Source organism: Eremomyces bilateralis (assembly GCF_010015585.1).
Source record: "Eremomyces bilateralis CBS 781.70 unplaced genomic scaffold P152scaffold_18, whole genome shotgun sequence".
Taxonomy (NCBI): Eukaryota; Fungi; Ascomycota; class Dothideomycetes; order Eremomycetales; family Eremomycetaceae; genus Eremomyces; species Eremomyces bilateralis.
The window spans coordinates 497,579-511,604 of record NW_022985084.1 but is presented as its reverse complement, the minus strand read 5'-3'; the positions used below and the strand labels follow the sequence as shown (position 1 = coordinate 511,604).

General features: G+C 50.9%; 5 protein-coding genes across 5 annotated transcripts; 4 read left to right on the top strand and 1 right to left on the bottom strand.

Annotated features, from left to right (window-relative positions):
• Positions 1 to 222: 222 nt before the first annotated feature.
• On the top strand, positions 223 to 1,927 carry P152DRAFT_460647 (DNA repair protein rad18). The gene has a single exon (XM_033679961.1). It carries the CDS (start codon positions 279 to 281, stop codon positions 1,704 to 1,706), a length of 1,428 nt encoding a protein of 475 aa, XP_033532139.1. The 5' UTR covers positions 223 to 278; the 3' UTR covers positions 1,707 to 1,927.
• Positions 1,928 to 2,201: 274 nt separating this feature from the next.
• On the top strand, positions 2,202 to 3,936 carry P152DRAFT_475719 (uncharacterized protein; the record flags this gene model as incomplete). The annotated part of the gene is made up of 4 exons (XM_033681433.1): positions 2,202 to 2,251; positions 2,302 to 2,575; positions 2,633 to 2,839; positions 2,890 to 3,936. 4 exons carry the CDS (start codon positions 2,202 to 2,204, stop codon positions 3,934 to 3,936), a joined length of 1,578 nt encoding a protein of 525 aa, XP_033532138.1.
• Positions 3,937 to 3,953: 17 nt separating this feature from the next.
• Positions 3,954 to 6,669, bottom strand: P152DRAFT_467879 (uncharacterized protein; the record flags this gene model as incomplete). Its single annotated transcript, XM_033680796.1, has 2 exons — positions 3,954 to 5,272; positions 5,322 to 6,669. The coding sequence occupies 2 exons, from the start codon at positions 6,667 to 6,669 to the stop codon at positions 3,954 to 3,956; spliced, it is 2,667 nt and encodes an 888-aa protein (XP_033532137.1).
• A 627-nt stretch (positions 6,670 to 7,296) lies between these two features.
• On the top strand, positions 7,297 to 10,295 carry P152DRAFT_460644 (uncharacterized protein). The gene is made up of 2 exons (XM_033679960.1): positions 7,297 to 8,691; positions 8,740 to 10,295. The coding sequence occupies exons 1-2, from the start codon at positions 7,539 to 7,541 to the stop codon at positions 10,002 to 10,004; spliced, it is 2,418 nt and encodes an 805-aa protein (XP_033532136.1). The 5' UTR covers positions 7,297 to 7,538; the 3' UTR covers positions 10,005 to 10,295.
• A 406-nt stretch (positions 10,296 to 10,701) lies between these two features.
• On the top strand, positions 10,702 to 14,024 carry P152DRAFT_508783 (uncharacterized protein; the record flags this gene model as incomplete). The annotated part of the gene is made up of 3 exons (XM_033682597.1): positions 10,702 to 10,835; positions 10,872 to 12,846; positions 12,886 to 14,024. 3 exons carry the CDS (start codon positions 10,702 to 10,704, stop codon positions 13,918 to 13,920), a joined length of 3,144 nt encoding a protein of 1,047 aa, XP_033532135.1. The 3' UTR covers positions 13,921 to 14,024.
• Between the last annotated feature and the right edge of the window lie 2 nt (positions 14,025 to 14,026).

Genomic DNA, 14,026 nt, shown 5'->3' with positions numbered 1-14,026 from the left:
TTTGAAAACTGTTAACTAAATACCCGAAATCAGGGATTTTTCCCAGGCGTAAATATTTACTATAAACGATATTTTGAAAATACCTGATAACTATCGGGGGTTTTACTCCACTGAATCCAGGCAGTGATTGCTGCGTGAGGCGCCACTATTCCATCCACACAGCCACACCAGACACTTAGCCAACATCCATAAACGCGACAACACGTCATGGTGATAGGAAACGCGTCTCCCACAGTTTTCCACAGCTTCCTCCCAAGATCATCCGCAGAACTGTCAATATGGACACCACTTTTGAAATACCAGATCCGTCCGACTGGTTGTCGACAGCGCTACCCGAAATTGCTCCTCTCGAGTCCTCACTACGCTGTCAGGTCTGCAAAGATTTCTTCGACACCCCAATGATGACCAGTTGTTCACATACCTTCTGCTCATTATGTATCCGAAAATGCCTTTCCAGTGATGGAAAATGCCCCGCTTGCCGATCTGGAGATCAAGCAAGCAAGCTGAGGCAGAACTGGGCAGTCCAAGAAGCTGTTGACGCATTCACCGCTTCTCGAAAGACGATGATGAACATGGCCCGGCGGCAGTCTACCCAGGACACTCTGAATTGTCCCGCCGAGGATGAAATACAAGGCAGGAGAGGGATCAAACGAAAACGTGACATAGGAATGTCAAGGGATGACGAGGGTGCAGACAGAAGACAAACGCGCAGCCAAAGTCGACGAAATCCACAACACACATCAATACCTATCGGATCTGGCGAACCAATTACGATACCCGACTCCGAAGACTCAGATTATACCCCCGAACCAGCAATGCCTCGTTCCAGCGAGTCTACGAATACCCCAGACATGCTGGTGCCCTGTCCGATCTGCGGAAAGCGGATGAAGGAGGAATATGTCTTCTCCCATCTCGACAACTGCACTGCGCCTACAGATACACACGGGGCACTGACGACTAACACTGCTAGCATGAGCAGGCCCACGAAGAATCAGCCTGCAAATACCGTCGCGAGAACGCTGAATTCACCGAGAGACCTCGCTCTACAACCAATCGCTCAGTTGAACTACAGTCTTCTCAAAGACAGCGCTTTTCGAACCAAACTCTCCGAACTAGGTATTCCGAACTGGGGTCCCCGGCAGTTATTGATTCGGCGGCACACCGAATGGGTCAACATCTACAATGCCAACTGTGACAGTTCAAGACCAAGATTGAAAAAGGATTTACTGCGAGAGCTCGATGTATGGGAGCGAACTCAAGGCGGACAATCGCTAAGGGGAACGGCTGGATCAAATTCGGATGTTTCGAAAAAAGATTTCGACAAAGATGTTTGGAGGGACAAGAACAAAAGCCAGTTTGAATCTTTGGTTGCCGACGCACGAGAGCGAGCCATGAAAGCAAAAACATCTAGGGAGGCCCTTGATAAAGAGAAGGATGGGCATGATGCTCTGGATTCAAGGGCCGTGATTGCAGATTCTCAGAGCCCTGAAGAGATGGAAGACACGGATGCTCAAAGGTCTCCCTCGTACCCTGAAAACCGCAATCTAAACGCGCATAGCGCCGAGACTTCGGGGTTAGAGCAAAACCATCTTTCGCTGATGGAAGAGACAAGTCAGGCAGAGGGCGATAGCATAAAGAAGCCGCCCCTGCTCGATTTGCCGCATGAACCAGTGGCTGATGTTGAGCAAACGGAAACATCGATCTAAGGGTCGGTTGTGGCGCATCGAGAGGGTATGTTTGCTAGAACATTGCCTTTCTATGGCCGGCTCACTTTCTACAACCTTTGTTGTAATCCCGGTATACACCGTTTGGGGGCAGCGCGGAAAGCCAGTGTACAGCCTGTAGTCAACACCATAGATAACAGCATAGAATACATTACCGTATTGCCTGATTTGGCATGATATGGGCGTAGACAGTCCAATACAGCACAATGATTGACAATTAAATGCTTGATTTTGCTATAAAGGTGCTTAAAGCGGTACGCTACGAATGATATGGAATCGAAGTGGGTTGGGGGGTTGACCTGATTTATCTTCAACGGCTCATCCAATCACCATGACAACCTCGAAACTTCATGTTCGGCTCGCCCAAGTTCAACTATCTACTATTCATGGACTTGAGCATGCTCTTCATACTACGACATATGTAGACGTGTCGAGGCCGAGCGCGCTCCTTTATTATGGTTCCGCGAATAAAACAACATGTCCGATTTACTCCATTTCCTGTTTACCCATGAGGAGGCGTTTCAGAGGTTTGTCCCCATATTCTATCCCTACAAAGCGTGTACTGATATTCTCCAAGCAAGAGACGAGTAGCATCATTATATTCCGATTTTCCCGCCCATCGAACCGCCAATCCAGACGGCTACACCGCCAATCTCGACGCATGGAGAAACGCGTTAGCGCACGCAGCCCGGGCGGGTGCTTTACCCGGACAGTCTGGAGCGGCAACGACGGTTAACAACACAACTGATGCGACGGGAAGCGACACGTACATACTGGAGTCTGGGGAGAAGCTCGCGAAAGCTCTCGAAACTAGAGAATTAGGGAGGCCTTCCGGGCTTGGAGATGTCATTGTACGTGATAAAGCTCCACGGTCGTTAGCTTGGAACAGGCTGCTAATGACATATCAGGCGGACGCCATCGCACGCGATGTGTTTATACCTTTGGAGGAGTTCCTTTCTGCCACGAGTAATATCTCCAAGCGAAATACAGGCTGGCTGGGGAGTATATCGCCCTGGGAGGTGATGCGGTGGGGATTGAGACGATTGGGTGTACCCGATTTGTCAGGAACTCATTCATCCGCAACGGGTAGATTTGTCCTTCGAGAAAACCTCGAGGTAGGCTGGGACTTGGGCTACAGACAGGATTTATGCTGACGACTTTGAAGGCCACGACTTCACAAATTCTAGCACATTTGCGGAACGACCATTCAACGCTCGTATTCACACCGACAACGCTGTCTCATCTTGTATCAAAGCTCTCCTCCAAACCCCACCCATCTCCTCTGTCCATGGAACTCCTTATTCTTCATCTGTCTCGCGATACCGATCCTCCGGTGGCTACCTACTCGCGTGAGAGCAGCACAGTTAAATTTGCCCTGCCAGGCTCCTCCAATCCGCCACCCCCCATTAATGAGGCTGATGTGACCGTGGCGCAGCTTGATACGATTATCTCCAAGCTTTCCCCATCCATTTCCGAGCTTGAGAACCAGGTTTCTCATCATGAACGGGCTGCGCGCACGGCGCTTGAAGGCAAACGCCGAGGCGCGGCGCTCTCTGCTTTGAGATCAAGAAAACTAGCCGAATCTTCTGCCGAGAAGCGCCGCGAGACACTGCATCAGCTTCAATCCCTTCGTTTGCAAATTGAAGATGCGTCCACCCAAGTGGAAGTTGTTCGGGCAATGAAGAGTTCGACAAATGCGCTCCAGGGTCTCAATAAGGCCGTTGGTGGGGTAGAAGGCGTCGAAGACGTTGTGGACCGCCTTCAGGAACAACTGGGCATATCAGGGGAAATTTCGAGCGTCATTACCGGCCAGGCTGAAATCTCCGTCGATGAAGGCGACGTAGAGGATGAGTTGGAACGGCTGGAGGGAGAGGAGAAGGCCAAAGCAGAGGAGAAGGCCAAAGCAGAGGAGAAGGCCAAAGCAGAGGAGAAGACCAAAGCAGAGGAGAAGGCCCAAGCGATGGCAGGGGTCGAGCAATCCCAAGAAAACGACCAGGAGCTAGAGAAGCTGAAAGCACGCCTGGCCTCCCTGGACCAGATTGGAAAAGAGTCCGGAGCGGAACAGACGAAAATCACGGACACCTCGGGTCCAGCAACGGCTACAAGCTTGAGTAACTCGGAGAAGGAGCTCGAGGAAGCACAAGCTCGTATGGCTAATATTCATTTAGATCCGAATGAGAGGGATCTGCCGGCTTTGGCAGAGGCACAATGAGGAAGATTCATTCGGATTCACACCTTGCGTTGGAAAAGACCGCCCAACCTTAGGTCGGCCTCGACCATTTCATGGATCTCATCCTCTATATCAACACCCCCGTGCATCGTGATGGCCGACAACATCTCCCAGGCCTCTTTACATTCCAGTCGAGCTGCATTCAGTTCCGATTCATTACTGAAGGGTTGCTGCGAGTCTTCACATAAAGTGACCCAGCAACGCGTTAACCCTCGGATAATCTGTTGTCGGTGTGGAATAATTCGAGGCCAAGCGTTTCTCATGAGTGACCTCAGAGCCTCAAGCGTCGCGATCGCGAGAGGGGGGTGGGCATGCAAGAATGGGTCGCGAAGAGTTCCGCAGATCGGGTCAAGCACGTTTTGCATGTGCTTGACAGACAGGATTTCCATCTCATCAAGAATGGACGCCATGTTTTGAAACAATACGGCGGCAAACGCTGCATTGTCCCCTGCGAGCTCCAATGGCCGGAGGATCCCTTGTCGGAGAAGCTTGTCTAGTGCTTGTACGCGTCGGTCCATATCAGGTTTGGCCACGATTGCCCATCGTGATCGTATGAGCTGGACCATCGCTGCCGTGGCTGCTGCAAGGGTCCTCGAGCTGTCTTCGACCGAAATTGAGGTCGGTAGATAATAGAAGCATGTCAACAACTTCTCTTCGAATAGATTTGCCAAATTTGTTTGCTGCAAATGTAACGACGGGGTCACTTCCAGGACATGCCTCAAACAATCGCATCCAATTATCTTATATCCAGTATCATGGTCATCGAGCAAGGTAAGGATTGGGGGTATGAGCAATCCCCAGTTATCTTGGACCCATTGGCTTCTGATGGATTTTGCAGACCAGATCAGCAGCTCCAATGCCAAACCATCACCATGCTTCCAGGGTTTGAGGTTTTTCTCCTTCTCTTCGTCGATGTAGTCGTTCGAAGATCTGATTGCATTCGAAGGCTTCTTTCGGCCATCACTGGTCACTTCGGGAGCCAGATGCTTTTCGAAAGAAGAGCGAATTGTGAGCCTCAGAAAATGATGAATAAGTGACCTGGTGAGCTCACCACTGTTCGCCTCGTTTCTGGTTTCTCGTTCGTCCCTACTGCGAGCCGCTTTTATTTCATCGATAGCCGCGGATGCATCGGCATTCCCGGGATTGCGAAGTTGATATGCCATAACCGTGTCCAATGCACCTCGAAGCCACGGTCCTGATTTACCACCTAGGGCCTGCATAAGGGCTTTCCCATTGATGATGGGCTTCAACGCATATGCGTCGAGAAGATCTAAGGATTCTACGTGCTTGACGAATGCCTCATAGGAGGAAACAATGGCTGCGCTATACCTCAGTTGTCGTCCAGTATGATGGGAAATTGCACTTACTGGCGATGCTCCTTGTGCCCGAATGGATCTCGTCAAGCATGGAAAAAAGCACTTGGCTCCTCCAAGTAAAGCCCCATCGTCGAATTGCCAGACCAAGAACATCTCGAGCAGCAAAATCGGTCGTGCTCTTTCTCGAAGCAGGATTTCTCAACTGCATAAACAGGCCGTCCTTATAGTCCTTTATAGCCGAGCGGTTTTGGTATGCAATTGCTGTGACCTCGGAAACTTTGTTTGGAGCCTTGATGCCTTCACGTAATGCGGATACTCCAGGGTGAGAGGGGTTGTTGCCCTTTTTGTTGGCTGCAGGCTCTGGGGCATCCAGATACGGAACGGTGCAAGCCAGCACCCACGCAAGGAACCCATCCTCTTCATTCTGGATTAGGATTGAACGCAGAGATATCAATTTCTCATCCGCATCCGACAGCAAAAGGCTGCTCACAAAGTTGTAAACCGAGTCCCACCTCTGGGTATCTGGCCGCCACGAGGGTGTAATGGTCGGATCGGTGAATATCGTGCCATAGAGCCCAAGTCGATGGATTAAGCTAAGCGCCATCAAAGGCCTTGGCCCTTTGAGCATTTTCTCAATTTCCACCCCGACTCTTTCGCGGCTGATTTTCAGCCGTAATGCCGCTTTGATCGATTCATCGGCCATGGCTTCCAATACCTCAGGTATGATCGCATAGTCCAGCCGACTCGCAAAGCGGATAAGTCGAAGGACTCTCAGGGGATCGTCATTGAATGTTTGATAAGGCTCCAAGGGGGTACGGATCAACTTCTTCTCCATGTCATTGAGACCTCTTCCGGTGTAATCTTCCACTTTGGACGTATTCAAATTGTAGAATAAGGCATTGACGGTCGCATCGCGGCGCAGAGCATCATCTTCAGGGGTGCCAAACTCCATCTGTGGGTTGCGGCTGTCCTCTGCATATGTTTCTTTTCGTAGATTGACAATATCAATGTCTAGGCCGAAGACCCGTGTCGTCGTGGTTTCCAGATGTTTCGATTTCTCGGGGTTCGCTGCGATCTTGTGGAGCTTCCCAGCCAAACCTTGAAGGCCATATTTCTCGGACTTTCCGGGGATGTCCAGATATTGGTTCATGACCAGTCCGAACTGGTAGCCAGTCATATTGTTGACTGCCACATCGATATCGTGGCTAGCAACCCCCAGCAACTTATCTCGGACCCATCCACCCGTGAAGCGTAAAATGGTGGGATCATCAGTTGCTTTCGCATGAGGGACCTCTCCGGAAGGATTCTGATCAATGTGTTGGGCAACATCCAAGAAGAATCGTGCCAAAGTCGACTCGACTTCTGTCAACTTGATTTCCAAATCTCTTCGACTCGTCATTGCCGCCATTTCAGAGGGTTTCTTTGCGTCTGCTGTCCTCTCGATCACGCTGCCCTGGATTTTTTGTCTCTTTGTTACACGCGCATCATCATTGCCATGTTCAGTCATTGATGGCAGGCGGGAGGAAGAGAAACAGATTGATACAACCGAAAATCTTGTTGACCGTACTAGAAAGGGCCGAAAAGTGTTACAGGAGTGGAAAAGGTGAAGTCGACGTTTCTGTGGAAGGACAAGGATGCGATCAAGGAGTGGCATCAAATGGACAGCAGTTCATAGCACCTCCACTGCAGATTCATTTAAGTATGTGAGATGTCGACTTGGTCATTTCAGCTGTCCTGGTGAATCGTGGTCCAGGTGCTTCAATAGGATTGCTCTCGTACTGAACTAATATTCCGTGCCAGAATCTCGAATGTTGACTCCGTTGTTGAAGATATGCGTCATACAGGCAGAGAGACCTACCAGGCTCCCACGCCTGCTTACCTAAGGGATATGTTCTCGGCAGCTTCACGTGACAGCAAACCAGCAATCGACCCGATGATCAGCCACCTCCCACCGGCTAAACTTCGGGATATTCCCTTGCTGTTCTCCGGCGTTCGCGGCCTCCAGTCGATCACCATGTTCTATCCATGCGCATCAGATGCAAACAACGTAAGAATATCATCTTTCAATAGTGAGAGATTCTGCATGGGATCGATCGGACATGTGCTGCGGGTGATAGCAGCCCTTTGACCTCTTTCTTCCCCCCAGCGCACCTCCGCTTGGCCCATCCATCACTTCTCCATAACCCATGTATTTTCCAACATCGCATCCATCATCGAGGATCGGCCTCCTAATCATCACCCTTTGTTGGGTGCCATAAGTCGCCATACATGTCCTCCCCCGTTAAAAGCCCAGTGCAATCACCTTCCCCAGACCTAGAATCCTCCAGCGTCTTTCCGCGGGTTAGACAGGTATCCTCATCCACCTTTCTTCCCTACCGTCATTCGAATCCGTCGCTGTCCTCTCTATTCGCTTCCACCTCTTCCCTCCCGACCTCGCATCCCAGCTCGGGTTCGGCTACACCCACTCCTTCTGTCATCGCTGGCGCCTCAACGACTACGGGAAGTCACAATGGCTCCGATCAAACAGCTCCCACGTCTTCGGGACGGAGAGGCGAGCCAAGAGATCTCATTCTCCGAGCCTTCGTACCGCACGTTGGGGTACTTGCATCCGAAGATACCGAAGAGATGATGCGGGAAAAGGGGTTTGTAGAAGGCTTCCTCGAACTCATTCGACCATTCGGAGAAAAGGTCCCGGGGAAAGTGGTGATACGGGATAGTATTGGATCAAGCAGGAGTTGGGAAGAATATGGACTCCGGTTTACTGGTCTGAGGGACGGACTAGGGGCACCAAAGCCACCGATACGACGAAGTCTGGAGGCAACTATGGACCCGATCAATGGTTCACCTGAGACCATTCGACCAATGCTGTCGTACGCAAGGGTGGGCGGCGACATTTCGCAAGTGGAAGACCTTGTCGACCGACATCTCGCATTCGCAGAGTCGCGAACGGAACCGGACGATCAACCCGAGGACTATCCAGACCCGAAGTCTCCATTTTCCGACACCATCTCTCCCTTCTATACTCTCTACCTACGCCGACTCCTATCCGCATTTCCGATGACTCCACATGAAACCTTTGCACATCCTGTTGCATGTGTAATCGCCATTAGCTCGCGAATCCCGAACCCGATCGATGAGCTTCGTCGACTATACGACAGTACGAATACGGGGGAGCGGAGACTGCCGCCGTGGGTGAATAACGACTATCTTCGATATTACGTCCTGGTTCACGATGACGATCATGACGATATCACGAAGTCCATGGCACTATACGAGCAAATGAAACGAAAATTCGGGTTACATTGCCACCTCCTTCGCTTGAGGAGTAGTCAGTGTGTCCCCTCGGATGATGACAGTTTGAGGCTGCCAGCAAGCGAATGGGTATCAGCAAGTGAAGAACTAGCCGAAATCCAGCGAAGAGGTACGTCGTTCTTCCGCCTGCGCCGGGATAATCTAACCGCCTCTTTAGAAGCGATATACGAAGGCGAGGATTCAACCCCTTGCATTTTCGAATCGGACGCGACCGCCATTCGCACGTTTGTTCGTGAACTTGCCACGCAATCCATTATTCCCTCCATGGAACGACTTTCTGCCCTATGGAACGAACAAGTCGTTTCCCGCCGTCGAGGTCTTTCCGGTCGTTTTATGTCCCTTTCCAAACGTTGGGCCCCCTTCGGCTCTTCCCGAACATCCTCCAATCCCATCGGATCCCTTGGCAGCACGAATTCGAATTCGAATTACGATGGTTTGCAGGGCTTTTATCGACCGGACTCTCCGGAAGCGATCATGCGAAAGCTAGCCGATTTCGCTTTTATGCTTCGTGACTTCAAGCTTGCACATTCCGTCTACGACTTGCTACGGCAGGACTTTTCCCACGACAAGGCTTGGAAGTATCACGCCGGTGCCAACGAAATGGCTGTGATATCGGCTCTCATGCTCGCTAACGCATCTACACCAAGCTCAGGGCCTGTGGCTACAGCGTCAACGTCCTCACTCAGCACCTCGAGCACCAGTTCCAAATTTCGCTTGGAAACGATCGATAATCTCCTCGATACCGCCTCATACTCCTACATCACTCGCTGCTCCACCCCTTATTATGCTCTACGATGCCTTTGCCTCGCTCTGGAGCTTCTCAAACTTCGCGTCACCGTCAATACAGCCGCTGCGGACAGTGCCGTCACTTGGGCATCCAAGGCGCTTGAACTAGGCCTTGTTGGCCCCCTTGGACATGTGCTACTAGCGGAACGCGTGGCGGCATGCTACACAGTGCGACCAGGCCTTGGAATGTTGCGGTACGGGTCTCGAATGAGGAGTGCGGCGTTCTGGAACGTGCTGGCTTCGGATCATTGGATACGGTTGGGGCGATATGCACGAGCAGACCACGCTCTCATACAAGCGACGAAGGCATATGGGTCGGACGATGTGGCGGGCATGCATTCGGAGTTTCCACATATGAAGGAATTCGTTGACCAACTGAGAGAAGTGATTACACAGAATAGAGGCCCAACGGCGTTGGATGACAATGGGGAGGAGGAGCAAGATGTGGAGGAAACGGAAGAACTATTGGACATGAAACCACATCGGAGAAGCTTGATGGGCCCTGTTCCGCCAAGTCCAACGAAGCTCATTGCTGATGGGACTACTCTTGAACCGTTGGGCGAAAAGGAGCGACCTGACCAGGACGGCTTTGGGGTCCAGGAGCTTTCAAAGTCAGACATGCAAGAATCCGAATAAACTAGCTATCAGTCAGCTCAGCACACCTCGATCAAGATGGAGTGAGCAAAATTGCCATACATTTGGACAATTCATGTTCCAGGCAATACCCAATATATTCTATCTTGTATCCACCAGGGCACGATGCGGATGAACCGGACATCGGTCGACTTAATGATACCCCAAGGAGGAGATGGCATCAATATAAATGGCGACGAAGATGGCTAATCTGTATATGGATATTATGTAGAGACCAAATAGACCATACCGTAGAGATATCGGAGGTAATTAAGCGTAGAGCGCCTTATCTTAGTCCATCAACAACAGCGTCCCGTGATGCTCTATATCCCAATTTTGCCACCGCTCATCAACATTTCGCCCATAGACAGCATTAATACTGCAAGCAATCACCAGTTTATCATTGCCTTCAAACGTTTGGTCGTCCGCCTACCTGAAGATTTAATGAAACCAATATCCGTCCTCTTTCCGAATCATTAAGATGCAAAAGTTGACATCCCTACCTGTTGTTGTTGCACACGAGCCCTGATGACGTTTGGTGATCGCAACCACAGGTGGCATCTAACTGAGACCGCAGCGAACTTTGAATTCTTGTCTTATATACAGAAGCGTCTGACTTGGGTCAAGAATGGGAGGATGAAGCCTGGCTAAATTAAGCCTCGTCAACTTGTCCGATCAATCCCCACCAAGGCGGTTCAACATGCCGGATACTGCAGATCATGGGAACCCGCCCGCGAAAAGGCATGATCCGCAACTTGAAGGTGCTGAACAACTCGAAGATCATATGTTAAAGAGCAAGGATGGCTTCTCGAATGAGGGTGGACCCAATTCCACGTATGAAGCTGTTCCCAATCTCGACCGGAAGAGTAGGATTGAAAATGCGTCTCCAGCAACGGAGAGCCTCCAGTTCGACGGCGCCCAGGAAGAAGAAGCGCTCATCCCTCAATCATTTGAGCGAAGTAACAGCCCGACAACGATGCAGAGAAATAAAAGTGCCGGCTATGAAAGAGTTGGCGATAGTGCCCGACACAAGATGCACCGTTTCAGTTTGTACGAGACGACAACGCGCTTCTATCTCGTCGCGGGCGACGTCCTTGACCGACACTTTCGCGTCCTGAAAATCGATCGCACAGCACCGCCTGGTCATCTCAATATTTTCGAGGATGAGATAGTTTACGACAAGCGCGAAATGAACCAACTGCTAAATGCCATCGATGACGGAAACAAGGCCAGCGGTGGACTGAAGCTGAAATGCTCCAGCTGGGGACTGATGGGCTTCATTCGATTTACTGAAGCTTACTACATGCTTCTCATCACGAAGCGGACTCAAGTGGCCATGCTTGGAGGGCATTATATCTATCAAGTGGATGGAACGGAGTTGATACCTCTCACCACCGGCTCGACCTCGAAGTTTCAGCGCGACCGCAACCCAGAGGAGGCCCGATACTTGAGCATTCTCAATAACTTTGACTTGAACAACAACTTTTACTTCAGCTACTCCTACAACATCACCAGAAGCCTGCAGCAGAATATTATCCGAGAACGAGAAGCCCTTGCTCAGGGCCAAACACCGTACCCGCACGACTGGAACGACATGTTCGTCTGGAATCGTCATCTACTCAATCCTGCAGTAGGTGTCATTCAGAACACGTTCGATTGGTGTCTGCCCGTGATACATGGATTCATCGCGCAGTCTTCCCTGAACGTGTTCGGTCGCAGGGTGTACTTGACCATCATCGCCAGGCGTTCGCGATGCTTTGCTGGAGCAAGATTTCTCAAACGCGGTTCAAATGATCTTGGATATGTGGCGAACGACGTTGAGACGGAGCAAATCGTTTCCGAAATGATCACTACCAGTTTCCACGCCCCTGGACCCCGACTTTTTGCCAATCCCACGTATACATCCTACGTTCAGCACCGTGGAAGCATTCCGTTGTACTGGACGCAAGAAAATACCGGGGTCACGCCGAAACCAGATATCGACTTGAATCTCGTCGACCCATTCTACGAAGCAGCGGCACTTCACTTTGACAATCTTTTCGAACGATATGGATCTCCAATCTATGCTGTCAATCTGATCAAGGCGAGAGAGCGTACGCCACGAGAATCAAAACTCCTTTATGAATTCGAAAGTGCGCTACGGTATCTGAACCAGTCATTGCCGGAAGGGAACAGGATCTTATACAAGGCGTTCGACATGAGTAGGGCGGTCAAGACGCGAGGCCAGGATGTGATTGGGACCCTGGACATTCTTTCGGGGGAGATTTTGGCGAAAACTGGATTCTTTCATAACGGTGGTGAAAATGTTGGCCACCCGAGCCTCCAAAACGGAGTGGCGAGGACCAACTGTATCGACTGCCTGGACCGGACCAATGCTGCGCAGTCGGTCATTGGCAAACGAGCGTTCGGGAGACAGCTGCAGTCTCTTGGCATTATTGAGGAACCGACCGTCGAATATGAAACCGATGCCGCCGATATCTTCACGAATATGTTTCACGAGCACGGGGATACCATCGCGGTTCAATATGGCGGATCCCATTTGGTCAACACCATGTCCACGTATCGGAAAATCAATCAATGGCAGTCTTCCTCCCGGGATATGGTGGAGTCATTCAAGCGATACTACAACAACTCATTCATCGATGCACAGCGTCAGGAGGCATATAACCTATTCCTTGGGAACTACATTTACGCGCAAGGCCAGCCCATGCTTTGGGAACTGGCATCCGACTACTACCTGCATCACCGAGATCCTCGATCGTGGAATGATAGTCGTGCTCAAAGGCGAAACTATATCCAGTGGTATACGCCAAAGTTCCTTGAGAGACGATCTCTACCACACTCCGTACCCTTCCGCCAACTGTCCAACGTCAATCAAATACAGCCGGAGCAGGTTGACGATTACTGGCTAGAATTTTATCGTCCATTGGCAATATCGTCACTTGCGAAGGTCTTCTCGTATCGACTGATTGTAAACACTCGATATATTTCTGGCACTGGGGCCCCCTCGGTAGGAACAGGGCATCAAGATTCTCGCCAAGGTCTGTCTCCATTTCGGCCTCGACGGCGCCCCGACCCAGAGCGACCGACTACTCCAGACAAGAAAACGCGAAAAGGCGTCACCATCTTTGATCCGCTACGCGATGACGTGTCCATCATCACCCGCCCAGGATCCGCCCCTCGCGAAATTTCTCCAATTCGCCAAGGAATCATCCGAGAGTCCAAACCCACGCGACTAAATCCGTATGAATCGGCTCAACCACTCCCAGCCCCGGCATTCTCAATCGGATCTCTTCCGGTTGCCTCCAGCCATGATGCTGTCCCTTACTCTTCGATCACAACGGGTACATCGAACTCCTTGTCAAGCTCCTTTCCACCTGGAGATAAAACCCTTCAGCACTTATGGACCCTGAATCAGTTCCACCATCACAGTCTCAATCCCACTGTCAGTGCCGCCGAAGCAGAAGAATACGATCAATATGTACGACATCCCTTGGAGCTGCCCCTGGTTGTGGGCAATGAATTGCCCGGTTCGGAGGAACTTGCCGCACTTATTCAGTCCGGTGAGTTCGGCGAAGATAGCAGTCTGGTAGACTTTATGGTCTACGTGGGCGGAAAAGATCTCAAGCGCGATCTTGCGTCAGGCTCGATGCTGGGTCGAAATGCCTTGGGCATAAATATCACGGACGAGGAAATGGACAATGGGGCTGCGCGTTGGCAGAAAGAGCGACCTTGGGAGCCCGATGAGGAGGTGTTGGAGGAGTACCATGATTATCTTGTCTTGCCCGATGATCCGCTGACAGTGAGGGGGGATGACGGAGCGAAAAAACGATATAAGGCCTACCGGCAGTGGCTTCGTGGGAAGAGTTTGTTTAAGCAGAGTAAAGTGGACCCGGAGTATAGGCCGGATGCGCCATGATTTGTAAAGTGTCCACTCAACAAGATGTACATTCTCTACGATCAATTCAGTCTGTGACTCTCTCTATTAGTGACGCTGACAAGAGACGTGGAATACTGGAAGGGGG

Excerpts from the sequence above, each read along its gene's own strand:
- P152DRAFT_460644 (XM_033679960.1), top strand. The coding sequence starts at position 7,539 with ATGTCCTCCCCCGTTAAAAGCCCAGTGCAATCACCTTCCCCAGACCTA. Across the intron at positions 8,692-8,739 it reads AGCCGAAATCCAGCGAAGAG|AAGCGATATACGAAGGCGAG; the intron begins GTACGTCGTTCT and ends CCGCCTCTTTAG.
- P152DRAFT_460647 (XM_033679961.1), top strand. The coding sequence starts at position 279 with ATGGACACCACTTTTGAAATACCAGATCCGTCCGACTGGTTGTCGACA.